The 15514-nt window shown below is 38.7% G+C and overlaps 1 protein-coding gene across 1 annotated transcript in view; it reads right to left on the bottom strand.

The window, feature by feature from the left end:
- Window positions 1-329: 329 nt before the first annotated feature.
- TPH2 (tryptophan hydroxylase 2) overlaps window positions 330-15514 on the bottom strand; it is a 134281-nt gene continuing 119096 nt past the window's right edge. The window contains exons 10-11 of the mRNA XM_043967865.1: window positions 1576-1709; window positions 330-966 (exon numbers count right to left, since the gene is read on the bottom strand). Of these exons, the coding sequence (XP_043823800.1) occupies window positions 792-966; window positions 1576-1709 (309 nt within the window). The 3' untranslated portion in view covers window positions 330-791. The remainder of the gene's footprint in view (window positions 967-1575; window positions 1710-15514) is intronic.

Genomic DNA, 15514 nt, shown 5'->3' with positions numbered 1-15514 from the left:
TTCAGTTTCCTTCTTTGACATCCCAGCTATGTGATGCTGGACAAGCCACTTAACCTCCCGGCATCCTGGGCAACTCTGCAAAACTATAAATTGCAGAGAAAGTGTCAACCTACATCAATAGGGAGTTTTTGTACCTGGAAATTCCCTATATCAATTCAATCACAGATTCAATGTCTTATAATTCTTCTTTCCACAAAAGAAATTGAGAAGGAAAAATCTATCTTCACTATAATTTAAAAGAATAATGAATTTCCTAATTTAAAAAGAAAGGTCGAGAAATAAGAAGTCATTGAGTCAGAGAGAGAGTTCTTATAAGCTTTAATGGGAATAAAAGCAGCAAGACATAGTGGATAGAGCTTTACTTATTAGCTATGTGACCATGAGCAAATCACTTAACCTCTCTGGGCCTCAAGCAAATGTCTAAGATAACAATTTGTAGATACCTTATGATCTACCTTAGTGGAGGGGCTACCCTCTCCAAGTCATATTTAAATACAGACACATACTTTCAGGATACAAAAGTACGTATATTAAACCAACTATCTAGTCTTTGAATATTTAAAATCTCTTTATGACATATACGATGATTGTCTGCTATTATAGTCTTCACAGAGTAGCCTAATCTTATTTGATCTGCAAACTGCAATTAGGTAGATACACAATGATGCAGATTACTATCCAAGCTTCAGCACATAGAAGGTTGCTACAGAAAGAATGGCATCATATGAAGCAGATTCATTTGCTGTTGAGTGATAGAAAGATGAGGCTGGCCAAACAACGGCTCTCAGGCCTCAAATCCCCAAATATTTATTCATCTTACTTAAAGCATCACACACTGTATTCAGATCACTTCGGAGGTCCTGGACCACATTCTCAATGCTCCTGGTATCCTTCAGTATTTCAACGCTCTGTGTGTAAGGATTGAAGTACACAGAGAAGGGACGAGTTATCGACTTGGCAAAGTCTCTGCAGAAAAATAATAATAAAATGTTAAATAATCAGCTAGCACTGGTTTTTAAAAAAAAGAGAAAGTAGGGTGGGGAGGAGAAGGAGATAGGGAGCAGAAAAGAGGGCAAAGGGAGAAAGAAGAGAGTGGAGAGAGAAAAAAGAGAGAGAAAGAGGGAAAGGGGGAGAGATAGAAGAAAGAAAGGAAGAAGGAAAAAAGAGAGAAAGGAAGAGAGAAGAGAGGAAAAGAGAAGGGGAAAGGGAGAGAAAAGAGAAACAAAGAGAAATAAGAGAGAAAGGATAGAAGACAGAGAGAAAGAAAGACATGGGAGCAGCTAGGTAGTGCAGTGCTTATAGCACCTGCCCTGGATTCAGGAGGAACTGAGTTCAAATGTGGCCTCAGATACTTAACACTTAACTAGCTGTGTGACCCTGGGCAAGTCACTTAACCCTCATTGCCCAGCAAAAAAAAAAAAAAAAAGATATAAAAGAGAAGAGGGAGAAAGAGAAAATGAAGAGGGAGGAGAGAAAAAAGAAAGAAGACAGAAAGAAAGGGAAAAGAGCAAAAAGACAGAGAGAAGATGGGACAGGCAAGTTATCTTCTTCAGACAGGAAAGGAAATAAGTTTACCTCATCTTTTCTTTTGCTTCTTCAAAACTTTCAGAAACAAAGTAGGCTTCCTGAAAGGTGGTGATAAGGCATTCCTGCAGGCAAGTCGTCTTTGGGTCAAACGCTTTCACACATGCCTTGTCAGACAGCGCATGCTGTAAGGGATACCCCGACACTTGTTAAGCTCCATAATGAGACTCCACGGTTCCCTGACATCACATTGCTACACCACACTCCATCGCAGAGGCATCCTCCAACCCATTCAGTCGTTAGTCTCCCATGAATTATGGCGCTCTCTCATGCATAAGGTAAATTAGAGGGTATTTTTATAAGTCTATTAGATACTGAGGGGGGAAAATGGGATTATGGCATTATTTTATTTATCATCAGCAAAATTTGTAGTGAAGGACAGTTCAGAGTCATACCCCAACAGGAATGGAATTTTAAATCTTGGCTGTGAATAGGAGCAGCACCACATAAATATACTCATAAATTTATCTCTATAAGCAATGTCCTGAAATTTCACTTAAATGGCAGAAGTAATAATTACCTGCGTAGAGAGGTAATTGGGGCTCTGACTAAACTATTTGGGAAATCATCACAAGACATTTTTAGGCCAGGTACTGAGCATCACCAGAGTGACTTTAAAAGAGAGTGATTCTGGGTTAAGCAGGTGGCGCAGTGTATTAGAGCACCAGCCCTGGATTCAGGAGGACCCGAGTTCAAATCCAGCCTCAGACACTAGCTGGGTGACCATGGGAAGTCACTTAACCCCAATTGGCTCCAATCAATCAATCGATCGATCAATAAATGAATGAATAAATAAATTAATGGATGAATAGATAGATAGATAGATAGACAAAAATTAAATGGAAAAACGGTGCTTGACTCTGTATTGAAGATGATGGCATAAGGTTCATTTATCGGATGTTGAAGAAATGCATTACCTTCTACCAAATGTACATGACTAGGGAGGAGGGCAAGGGGAAGGAGAGAATTAATAAAGGGGGAGGCACGATCTATGCCCAAATCAAGTATTAAGAAGGGGACTTTCTGAATGAAGAATGACTTTTGGAAGTCATTAGGTCAGTTTTACTGATTCCATGATTGGCACCAAAAGCTGTAAGGAATGATTAGTGAGTGTGGTTTCAAGACAAACAGAAAGACAAGGAGGATTGGCGACCCTCCTTCCACCTACATATTTTTATCTGCTCATTTGCTAAGCTGTGTTTGCCTGATGTTGCCTTATATTTTTCTTTTTGCATTTTTTTTTTGCAGGGTAATGGGGATTAAGTGACTTGCCCAGGGTCACACAGCTAGTGTCAAATGTCTGAGACCGGATTTGAACTCAGGTCCTCCTGAATACAGGGCCAGTTCTTTATAGGGGGCCACCTAGCTGCCCCCTATTATTTTTAATAATTAAGAATTATAGGGGGCAGCTAGGTGGCGCAGTGGATAAAGCACCGGCCCTGGATTCAGAAGGACCTGAGTTCAAATCTGACCTCAGACACTTGACACTAGCTGTGTGACCCTGGGCAAGTCATTTAACCCTCATTGCCCTGCCAAAAAAAAAAAGGAATTATGTTTATTTTTGATTCAGCACTATACATAATCATTTCCACATACAAATAACAACAGAAAAATAAAATTGAATATGAAATCATAAATGTGTATGTTGTGGATTTTTAAAGCCTACAATAAATTTAAAACAGTGATTCTATTGCTGTCCTGTTTGTAGGTGTCTCTTTCTACACTTCCTTCTGCTCTCTTCTGTGTATTCCATAAATGTTTCTTTAACATTCTTTTTTCTTTGCCCTTTTTTTAGATGTCATTATTACTCCCACCCCTGGTCCCTATAAGCTTTCCACAAAATAATTATCATCACCATCACCGTCATCATGATCTCCCTTGTAACAAATAAACATATTAAAGCAAAACAAATCCATTTATTGGGCATGTATATCTCATGCTCGCTTACCTACTATACAGTTACTTAGAGTAAGAAAAATATTTCCAGATAACCCAGTTTAGTTATTATCCTGCACAAGTCCTGGATTATATAAAGACCAATAAATAAATCTAGGAGAACATATTAACCTAGTCTAGCATTTAAAGCCCTACATGATTTGGACCCCACCCAATCTTGTTTCAGTAGATAGAGTGCTGGATCTGGAGTCAAGAAGTTCAAATCCAGCCTCAGACATTTACTAGCTTTGTGACCTTCAGTTAGTCACTTGATCTTTTGCCTCTGTTTTCTCAACTGTGAAATGGAGATGATAATAGCACCTACCTCCCAGGGTCATTGTGAGGTTCAAACAAGATAATATTTGTAAATTGCATGGCACATAGTAGGTGTTTTACATTTATATGCTGACTAGTATTATTATTCCTCACTGAAGAGGTAGAATGATAGAGCAGGAAGAGCACTGGCTTTGGATTCAGTGGATCTGGGTTCAAATTCTGCCTCTGTAACATACTACTTCTGTTATTTTGGGAAAGTCACAATCTCTTTGAACCTCGCTTTGCTAATCTATAAAATGAGGGGGTTGGACTAGGTGGGTTCTAAGTCTACGATCCCTTCTTACACACTCCATTCTAGTCCCACTGGTTTGTTCATTGTTCCTGTTTCATAAACCCTGTGATGTTTATGCTGTGATTGTGCCCATCTTACAGATGATGAAAATGAGGGTAAAACAGTTTATGTGACTTGCCACCAGAGTCACACAGCTTGTAATGTTTGAGACAGAATTCAAATTCAGATCTTCCTGTCTCCAAATCCAGTATTCTAGCCACTACTTTCTCTGTCATTATATATGGCTCCACAAAAGCCTCAGAGCAGTTTTAAGCTTTACTAACTTTAAACTGCCCTAATTTTGAGGGGCATTTCTCCTGAGCTAGGCAGGTCTCTCTGTATACAACATTCCATTTCCTACCTCCATGATTTTGCACGCTATGCCTGAAGCACTTTCTCTCCTCAGCTTCCTAGCTCCGTTGTTGCTTCCTATAACAAGATCTTTCCTTGTTCTCCCCACGGACTCAATACTCTCTTCCTCGCACCATTACTTTGTATGTACTTGGTGTTCATTTATTCTGTACTTCTGTCTTCACACAATATGACACAAGCTCCTTGAGGTCTAGGCCAATATCTTTCTTGTTTTTGTAGTCTAAACGTAGCACAGAGCCTCACACCTAGCAGAGGACCAGTAAGCAAAGCATGATCCCATCTCAGTACTCCAAATTCCCCTTTCATTAGGCCTACATCAGGAACTCTCCCCATGCTTTTGTGTGCTGAGCATCCTCTACAATGTGTATCTTTAATACAATTGACTAGAGAAATTTTGAAAAAGCTCCCCCCCACCCACATTCCTCATGGACTCTCCAGCAAGTGGACCACTTCCATGAAGAAAGCTGAGCATCCCCTGGTTAGAAAGTGTGTCTAAGCATGACTGGAATACCACATGCATCCACTGACACACAGAGCACACACTGTCTTGTTATTTTTCTCTCCCACCAAGTTCACCTGTCTCGATAAATGTGTATGTGTAACTGGGACTGCAGAAGGAATCTTCCGGTGAACTCATTTTCCCCCTCCAGAACAACTTCATTATAAGCAGAAGGTCACTACACCTGCAAATGCATCTGGGCTAAATTCAGTGCAGCGCATTGAACATTAGGGATCTTTGGTTCCACATGACTGACAATTCCTTCTACTTAGAAAAACAACCTTACTTTTTTTTTTCATTTTTTTTTTTAATTTCAAAATGAATGGCCCTTTAGGAGGACTAATGTTCTCCTAGAAAGAATGATAGGATCGTTTGGGCTTGTTTTCTTTTTCAGATTTAGAGGTTATTCTCTTTTTAGTCACACACCACGCTTACATCTTATCTACATTCTATTTCTCTAATTGTCTACCTGCCCATTCATCTATTCACATGGAAAGGCAATGAAAGGTTCAGTGACCTAACCAGATCTCCAAACCAATCTGTTTCCACCCCATTCTGACACTTAAGAATGTCTACAGCCTGATAGCAGAGGAGAAATGTGGTATACCAGACAGAGCGCCAAATCTGAAGAGAGGAAAACCTAAGTTCATAATTCTACCTTCAACACTTCCTATGTGATCAGGAGCAAGTCACTTCCCTTTCCCTTTTCCTTACCTGTTAAAAGGGGGTGATAGCATAATAATACCTACGATACTTTGCAGGGTTGTTACATGCTTCAAATGGGATAATATATGTTAAACACTTTGTAAACCTGAAGGTACTATGTAATTAATATATGTATTAATAATAATAGCTGAAATGTAGCACTTAAATACATACCTATATATTACATAATTATATATAGGGTGGGCCAAAAGTTTAATAACTTTTCAAAAATTATTTTTTCTTTATTTTTTGGCATTTATGAGATTTGATTTTTCACACATAATATAAATTTATTTCCTATACATAGTGCATGTGATGCTATGGTATTATAAATTAAAAACAACAAAAAAGGAGTTATTAAATAGTAAAAACTCCTTTGTTACTTTTGACCCACCGTGTATAATTATAATGCATTTTCTACATACTAATAATAATAGCCAACATTTATATAGTGCCATAAGGTTTTGAAATGTCTTATATAGAAATAAATAAAACATTTATTAAATGCTTACTATGTGCCAGGCATGATATATTATTAATAATATATGTGTCAGGCATGTGTATTATTATTATTAATAGCTAACATTTATGTAGCCCTTCAATGTTTTCAAAGAGCTTTTACACATATAATCTCATTGTATCCTCTCAAGAGTCCTATGAAGTACTGTTATTATTATCCCCATTTCACAGACAAGGAAACTGAGACTGATAAGTGATTTGTCCAGAGTGACAGAGCTAGTAAGTCTCTGAGGCAGGTATCAAACTCAGATCTTCCTGACTCCATTTCTAGTGTTCTAGTCACTACTTTCAACTGTCATCCCTCTGGAACCTAACAGGGCTCCCTAGGGCAGCAAAGCAACCAGAAGATGCTATTAATCTCAGTTATTATATGTGTAAAGCTCTCTTCAAATCACCTATAGAATTTCTCTCTTTTTTGTAGTAAAAATCAATGAGGTTTTTATCATGGGAAAATTCATACTATGGAAATACCCAGTTGAGCTCCTGTTGTCTTCCTCCACTGCTGAAGGGGATTAAGGTGGATCAAGAGAAGCCCAGTAGATTAATTAGACATTCTGCTAAAACCTGCTATAGCAGGCTCCCGGAGGCCAGAGCACAGTTTTCAGAGTACTGACCCAAGATTTAAGAAAAGCCAGTGTGCTTAGAGCATTTTATTTATAAATATGATCACTTTGGCAATAGTTATAATATCATTCAACTAATGTAATATGGGAAGGAAAAAAGGCAAGATAGTGTTTGGGTCTTTTAATGCCCATTATCCACACTCTTGTGGGCAGTTGGATGGACAATCCAATAGTGTGTGTGTGTGTGTATGTATGTATGTATATATATATATATATATATATATATATATATATATATATATATATATATATATATACATACATACATACACACACACACACCTTGGACAAACACTGTGGATGGACAGTGATTTAGACCCAAAATTGCATAGGAGGAGGAGAAGCAGGTAGATTGCCTTTGGAAAATTGCATGGTACTTCTAATGACCCCAAGTTTCTAGCTTTAACAGCAATATTCATCCAGTGATGCCATGTGCCTATGAATCATGGAACACTACAGTCTCCAAAGAATTAAAGTTGTAGGTCACCCAAAGGGCAATGAGAAGGTGCATGGCTAGGCTAGCGTGAGCAGGCAGCAGCATATTACTAATGAACAACAACAGCCTAGGAGAAACAGTATAAGGGAAATAACCAAAACAGCATATGACTGGAAAAAGAGGTGGCTTAGTCCTAGAGCCCTAGCAAGGGATAACTGATGGAGAATCCACATGACTTTCTGGTCAATGCTATGTTAAAAAATCCTACAGAGTGCGTGTGTGTGTGTGTGTGTACATATATGTATATATATATATATATATACACATATATGTGTATAAAATTTAAAGGGCTCTCAGAGGTCATCTGATCCAGAAGTGCCAAATACATAACCAGTAAAGTTCATTGGAACCAAATTGTAAAAATAATTAGAAAAAAATTGACAGAATAAATAAAATAGAACATAGATGATGTTAACTTGTGGTTTTCTGAATCAATATATAGCTGACAAGGATCCTTATGTACCCTCTAGTGACCCCCCCCATTTCTATTTGACTTTTACATCGCTGATCTAGTTCAAACCCCTCATATTTTATCAATAAGGAAACCAAGGCCCAGAGATGTGAAGCAACTTGTCCAAGGTCACATAGGTAGTATGCATCAGAAGAGAAAGTTGAGATGAACAGGATGCTATCAGAAAAACCTGGAAAGACCCACATGAACTGAAGCAGAGAGAAATGTACTGTATACAAAATAACAGCAATAGTGTAAGATGATCTGCTGGGAAGCATGTGGTTATTTTCAGCAAGGCAATGATCCAATATAACTCTGAAGAACTTATGAAAATTGCAGTCCATCTACAGAGAAAGAACTGATGGTATCTGAAAAGAGTGAAACACATTTTTTTTGACAATTCCTTAATCTGAAGTTTTGTTTTTATCTGTTTTCTCTCACAACCTAGCTAATGTAGAATTGTTTTCCATGAAAAAAAGAGAAAATTGAACCCAGATCTTGTCACTGTACTGTGCTGCCTCTTGACTTCTAGAGAAGGGTTGTTGAATAAACCCTCCTATTCAAGATTTTCAGAAGGATGTGGACTAGAGTCAAGCAGGATGAGAAGATGTGGGTGGACAGAGCTCTGTACTGATGGAAGGAATAATCACAGCATGAGGATCTTGGATCCATAAAAGTAGTGAAAAAAATAAAATATAGCCTCTACAACCCACACTGTAGACAATGAGTATAGTCGTAGTGACTATACAATGGGTGTAATATATTGTATAGATTGTTATAATATATTATTAATAACAATATTGTTGATATATTCTCCTGCTTAAACTGTAATTATTGCTGCATCTAATTCTTTGGCACCCAATAGATACTGAGTTAATAAAATTCAACCAGTACGTATTGAGTGCCTACAATATTAGAAATACTTTATTAGGTACATGGGGAGGTACAAGTAGTAATAATACTCTGAAGTTTCCAAAGCGTTTCACATATGCTGACTGGAGTCCCAAGACAACCGTATGAAAGGTGTGTGCTAGAGGAATTAATATTCCCATTTTACGGGGCAGCTAGGTGGCACAGTGGATAAAGCACTAGCCCTGGATTCAGGAGGACCCGAGTTCAAATCTGACCTCAGACACTTGACCCTTACTAGCTGTGTGACCCTGGGTAAGTCATTTGACCTTCATTGCCCCACAAAATATATATACATATATGTGTGTGTGTACATATATATATTCCATTTTACAGGTGAAGAGACTGAAGCTTGGGTAAGTTAAATGACTTATGCTGACAGGTACCCAGAAAGTATGAGAGGAAGGCTTTGAACACAGATTTTCCTGACACCAAATCCAGTAATTGGCCCCCTGTGCCACATGCTAATATATGGCCATGTATCTCAAGGAAGGAACAATCAGTAAGAGAGGTAAAACACAAACAGAAATTACCGTAATGTACATTAAAGTGTGCTCGGTACAATGAAGACGTACGGCATAGGCACCAGAGGCCCGCTGAAGGGAAGGGAGGTGGTCAGTGAGAGCTGTATCTAACAATAATAGTAACAGTGAGGATAAGGATAATGATGATAAATAGTTAGCATTTATTTAGTGCTTTAAGTTTTGTAAAGTGCTTTACAGATATGATCTCATTTTATCCTCACAACAACCCAGGGAGGTACATGCTATTATTATTCCCATTTTATGGATGGGGAAGCTGAGGCAGACAGAGGTTAAGAACTTCTAGCTAGCTAGTTTCTTTTTTTTTTTTTTTAGTGAGGCAATTGGGGTTAAGTGACTTGCCCAGGGTCACACAGCTAGTAAGTGTTAAGTGTCTGAGGCCAGATGTGAACTCAGGTACTCCTGACTCCAGGGCTGGTGCTTTATCCATTGCGCCACCTAGCTGCTCCCGCTAGCTAGTTTCTAATGTACTGGTGACAATTGGTAACTAGGACCGATCTCCTTGCCTGATGATGAACCCCCCTGAACCCAATGGGATATACCACAGACAGTTCAGGAAATGACAAAAGGGCAATAGAATAGGAACAGCCTCTCCCATGACTCCAATAGGCCCAGACCTGAACGGAATACAGGCCTACTTCAATTTGTATGGTTACTTTTATCTGTGCCTGTGTCTTTGCTAGTGTCTTCTTTAAGAAATCAGTATCACAAGGACAGTCCTCAAGTCTACACACATCATACAATATTTACCCCAGAATAGATTTGTTTGTTTGTTTGTTTTGGTTTTTTTGTGGGGCAATGAGGGTTAAGTGACTTGCCCAGGGTCACACAGCTAGTAAGTGTCAAGTGTCTGAGGCCACATTTGAACTCAGATCCTCCTGAATGCAGGGCTGGTGCTTTATCCACTATGCCACCTAGCTGCCTCTCCAGGATAGATTTTTAAAGAAATACTAAATTAAACTCTTTTAGGCCCCTATGGAAACATTTATTCAATTATTTTCTTATGATTTATAATAATGTTAATAGGAAGCATCAACAAAACCAATTAGGCTTGCTTTGCAACTATTTATATTTAATTTATGAATTTCAACCCACAATACATCATAGCTGCTCTGTCACTATTCATTCAATCCCATTCTCTTTTCTTCTTAGGTAGTTTTAGTTATCATCTGCTCTATTTTTGTTTTGCGCTCTCTCTCTCTCTCTCTCTCTCTCTCTCTCTCTCTCTCTCTCTCACACACACACACACTTTGTGCTATTTCATAAAGATATTTCCATGTTTATTTGGGGTACTTATTTCTCATTTGTCAACCTTAGTCACAGTATAATGTTCTATAATATTCATATAGTTTGGTTTATTTAACCATTCATCTATTGTTGTACATTTAGGTTACTTCAGGTTTGTTTTTATCTTTGAAACTATAAATTAGGCACAAAAATTGTTGAACAGATAGCTCTTTTTATTTTTTATAATACTCTCAAGGTATATTCCCAAACAATAAAATTATGATATAAAGTTAAAGGCTATGGCTATATTTGTAACTTTTACCAGAGAGATTACCTTCCGAAAGATTCTACCAGTTTGCAATTCCACTAATAATGAATGAGCATACATATTTCTGAAGCGCTGTCACCATTACTAAGTTTTTGCTTTTAATTATTTTTGCCAATTTAACAGGAGTGAAGTCCCTCAGAGTTCTTTTTAATTTACTTCTCTTTGATTATTAGTGAGACTCAGCATTTTTTTCCAGTAATTATTAGCAATTTGTGTTCTCCTTTTTGAAAACTGTCTGTTCATAATCCTTTGATGATTTCTCTGTTGTGGCCTGGGAGCTGCCTTTGTAAATGTTTAACAGCTCCATTTAGTCAATTAACAAGGTGAACAACATGATGCCTACTGGCCTGAAAAAGGTAATACAACTTCCAACAAAGAAGTAGCTAAGCTGAGAGAATGTAGCTCGTTTACTCCAAGACTGTCAAACACCCTTTAAAGCAGAGAGATATAAGATAGCCAGGTTTTTACCTAAACTCCCTCAAAGATCTTTTCTGGACTGATTTATTTTTCTGAGTTTGCATTTGCTTTTAGAAAGCGTGCTGGGCTGACATTCAGGAGACCTGGATTTCTAGTCTTGGCTTTGTATCTAACAAGCTGAGTGACCTTGAGCAATTCCTTCATCCTTCCTGGCTTCAGTTTCCTTATCTGTAAAAGGATGCAATTGGACAACATGATTTGGTAGGCCTTTCCCAACCCGAGCTGTTCTGAGCTTTAACCCTTACTAAGAGCTGGGCTGCAGGGCCCAGAGCTCTCTTTCTGCCAGCTCTGCATCTTCTGTAGCCATGGGCCTAAATGCATAAGACTTTTTCAATGACTCAAAGCTATTTTTTCCCCCAAACTCTAACCACATAGAATGGGATGCTCACCATTCAAATGACAATTAGTTATGGCTGGAAAAAAATACCTCAAAGTTAAAGACATGTTCTTGTCCAATTTAGGGCCAGTACACACACACACACACACACACACACACACACACACACACACACACACACACGTGTGCACGTTTAGGGCCAGAAGATATATAGATATAGATGATATACATTTATATATGTGTGTGTATATATGTATGTTACATATGTATTGTATACGTATTTTTGTTGTTCAGTTATTTCAGTGATATCTGACTTTTTGTGACCCCACTGGGGATTTTCTTGGCAAAGATACTGCAGTGGTCGGTCGTTTCCTTCCCTAGCTCATTTTATAGATGAAGAATCTGAGGCAAACAGTGTTAAGTGACTTGCCCAGAGTCACAAGGCTAGTAAGTATCTGAGGCCAGATTCGAATTAAAGCAATCCTGACTCCATGCCCCATGCTCCACCCACTTCATCACCTAACTGCCCTTTTGTGTGTATGTATGTGTGTGTGCCTGTGTATTTTTGTTGTCCAATCATTTCAGTAGTGTCCATCTTTTTCTAACCCCCATTTGGGGTTTTCTTGGCAAAGATCCTGTAATGGTTTGTCATTGCCAATTCCAGCTCATTTTATAGATGACAGAAATGAGGCAAATGGGGTTAAGTGACTTGTCCAGGGTCACACAGCTAGAAAGTGTCTGGGACCAGATCTGAACTCAGGTCTTTCTGACTCTAGGCTCTCTCCTCTATCTACTTCACTACCTAGCTGCCCTCTTGTATTTGTGTGTATAATGTATACATATACATACATATACATATATATATATACATTTATGTATATATATGTGTACTTATCACAGTGCCTGGCACATAGGAGGCACTTTTAACAAAAGATTATTGACATATGCTTATATATATGTATGTACATATATATATATGTATTGCATTGTATATGTATATTCATATGCATGTGTATATGTATATGTATATGTATATATGCAACCAGCCTGCAAACACGTTTTCCCATTTGAGGAAAAAAATGGATATGTATATTTTTAAAAACCTACCATAAAATATATTTCCTGCCGGCTACACCTGACATATCATTTCTGTCCCAGTTGTCAAACTGGGCAGTGATGGGATCAATGCTCCTTTAAAGGTTTATAAATGATGCTGACAGTTTTATCTACTTAAGCAAGCTGTTTGGGTCAAAGGAGGATAGAGAATAATTCTGTCCTTCAGGCAGTTACTAAATGCAAGATTATGATACTGTCTCCAAATCTGGTTCTCACTCACTCTGTATGGAAAGTGTTAGTATTAGGATAGAACATAACACCTCCTGCAAAGTCACTTGGTCAGTCAACAATTAATAAATATTAAGCACCTGCTGCCCTGGGATAAGTGCTGGAGATTCTAAGAGAGACAAAAGACAGTCCCTGCTCTCAAGGATCTTACAATCTAAAAGGGGATACAACATACAAACTATGTAGAAGGAGAGAAAGGGGGAAAGAGAAAAACAGATATGGTCAATTCAGGGGTGTACTGGAGACAGACAATTGTTAAATTTTCGGTGTGAGCATTTACACCTAAGAAATCCAAAAATGTTACAAATCAGGTCTTGATTTATTATTTTGTTGATTTCTAGACTTCAGAAAATAATGGGGATGGGCAGCTAGGTGGCACAGTGGATAAAGCACCGGCCCTGGATTCAAGAGTACCTGAGTTCAAATCCGGCCTCAGACACTTAACACTTACTAGCTGTGTGACCCTGGGCAAGTCACTTAACCCCAATTGCCTTACCGGAAAAAAAAAACAGAAAATAATGCAAATTAAACCTAAAATTGAGTGGATATGGGTACTTTTTTTCAGATGTCCAGTTTTAAACAATTACCACCATACCCCTGGGTAAATTGGAGATACTCAATAAAGGGAAAACTATCTTCTTGTGGAAGGTTGGATTCTAGCTAAAACTTTAAGGAAACCAGGAGACAGAGATGAAGAGAGAGAAAGAAAGACAGAGAGACAGAGAGATAGAGAAACAGACAGACAGAGAGACAGACAGAGAGACAGAGAGAATTCCAGGCATGGGTGTCTGACAGAAAAGCTCCAGTTCTGGAGATGTTCTTCTTCAAGGATGAGCAAAGAAGCCCGGGGTCACACAGCAAATATATGTCTGATAGGGGCAGCTAGGTGACGCAGTGGATAGAGCACTGGCCCTGGAGTCAGGAGGACCTGAGTTCAAATCCAGCCTCAGACACTTAACACTTACTAGCTGTGTGACCCTGGCTAAGTCACTTAACCCCAATTGCCTCACCAAAAAAAAAAAAAATGTGTCCGAGGTAGGACTCAAACCTGTGTTGTCCTAATCAGAAAGTCAGCCTTCTAATTGCTATGCCATGATGCCATGACATGGTATATATAATATACTTTATATTCTAATTTATATTACAATTATTTGTGTCAATTGTGAGCTTCTTGAGAGCAAGGGCTGCCATTTGCCTTTCTTTGTATATCCACCAATTAATTAGCACAGTGCCTGTCACTCAGTAAATGCTTGTTGACTGGCTAAATGTCCTATCTTAGCCATACACTCATATTTTTGTCGATTTTTGAAAAATCTTGCCAGATTGAAATAAAATGGAAATGGTTCTATGACATGGGGAGATTCAGAGGAAGGAATTAGAAGCAGTGAGGATGAAGGAGTTAATAGACTGGGAATTCGGAGGCCAAGAATCCTAATTCCAACTGTACCCATGACACTGAATGATCTCAGTGTATGGCCTGGGCCCCCTCGGCCTCTTCTCTTTGCTGTTGCTGTTCAATTGTTTTTCTTCGTGACCCCATCTGAGGTTTTCTAGGCAAAGATACTATATTGGTTTGCCATTTTTTCTCCAGCTCATTCTTCAGAGGAGGAAACTAAGGCAAACAGGGTTGAGCTACTTGTCCAGAGTCACACAACTAGCTAGTGTCTATGGCCAGATTTGAACTCAGGTGTTCCTGACTCCAGGCCTGGCACTCTATCCACTACACCTCTTGGTTGTCCATAATTTATTGGTTTTTTGGTTTTTTTTTGTTTTTTAGTGAGACAATTGGGGTTAAGTGACTTGCCCAGGGTCACACAGCTAGTAAGTGTTAAGTGTCTGAGGCCGGATTTAAAAACAAGTACTCCTGACTCCAAGGCTGGTGTTCTATCCACTGCGCCACCTAGCTGCCCCCCATAATTTATTAATAGTCCCAGTAAAGCTAATATGGTAAAATTATGCAGAGATTTTTAAAAAGCTTAAGAAAAAAAAAAAGCTTGATGAGTCTTCAGCACTGAGAAACCCTGATAATAAGAGTTTACATATTTAGATATTTAATATCTCAGTGACCTCTGTGCCGAACTTTTAAAAGAATCAGTCTCTGACCTTAAGAAGCTGCAGAGCTAATGCTCACCAGGGAAAGAGGAGATGACTCATTTTTTGGACAGATTAACCCTTATAGGGGACCAAAGTGTGATTCAAGCAATTAGTCAGCAACTGTGTCTTGGACATCTATTCTATGTAAGTCTCACCCCGTGAGGCCTACCTCATCCCTGGAAGGATCCAGTCCCTCAAAGGTCAGCCAGATAATTCATCTCTGGGAGTTCTGTCTCCAACAAATATTAGATATGGTTCCTACCTTCAGGGTGCTGAAGGCAAAAACCAGGAAATAAACAATGCGAGAACTTCAGGGAAGATGCACTTTCAAACTGGACTTTAAAAATCTATTCCAGCCCTAGAGTCAGGAGGACCTGAGTTCAAATCTGACCTCAGCCACTTGACACTTACTAGCTGTGTGACCCTGGGCAAGTCACTTAACCCCAATTGCCTCACCAAAAATTA

Source organism: Dromiciops gliroides, chromosome 5, assembly GCF_019393635.1.
Source record: "Dromiciops gliroides isolate mDroGli1 chromosome 5, mDroGli1.pri, whole genome shotgun sequence".
Taxonomy (NCBI): domain Eukaryota; kingdom Metazoa; phylum Chordata; class Mammalia; order Microbiotheria; family Microbiotheriidae; genus Dromiciops; species Dromiciops gliroides.
The sequence above is the reverse complement of the archived record's forward strand: the minus strand, read 5'-3'. Positions and strand labels throughout refer to the sequence as shown.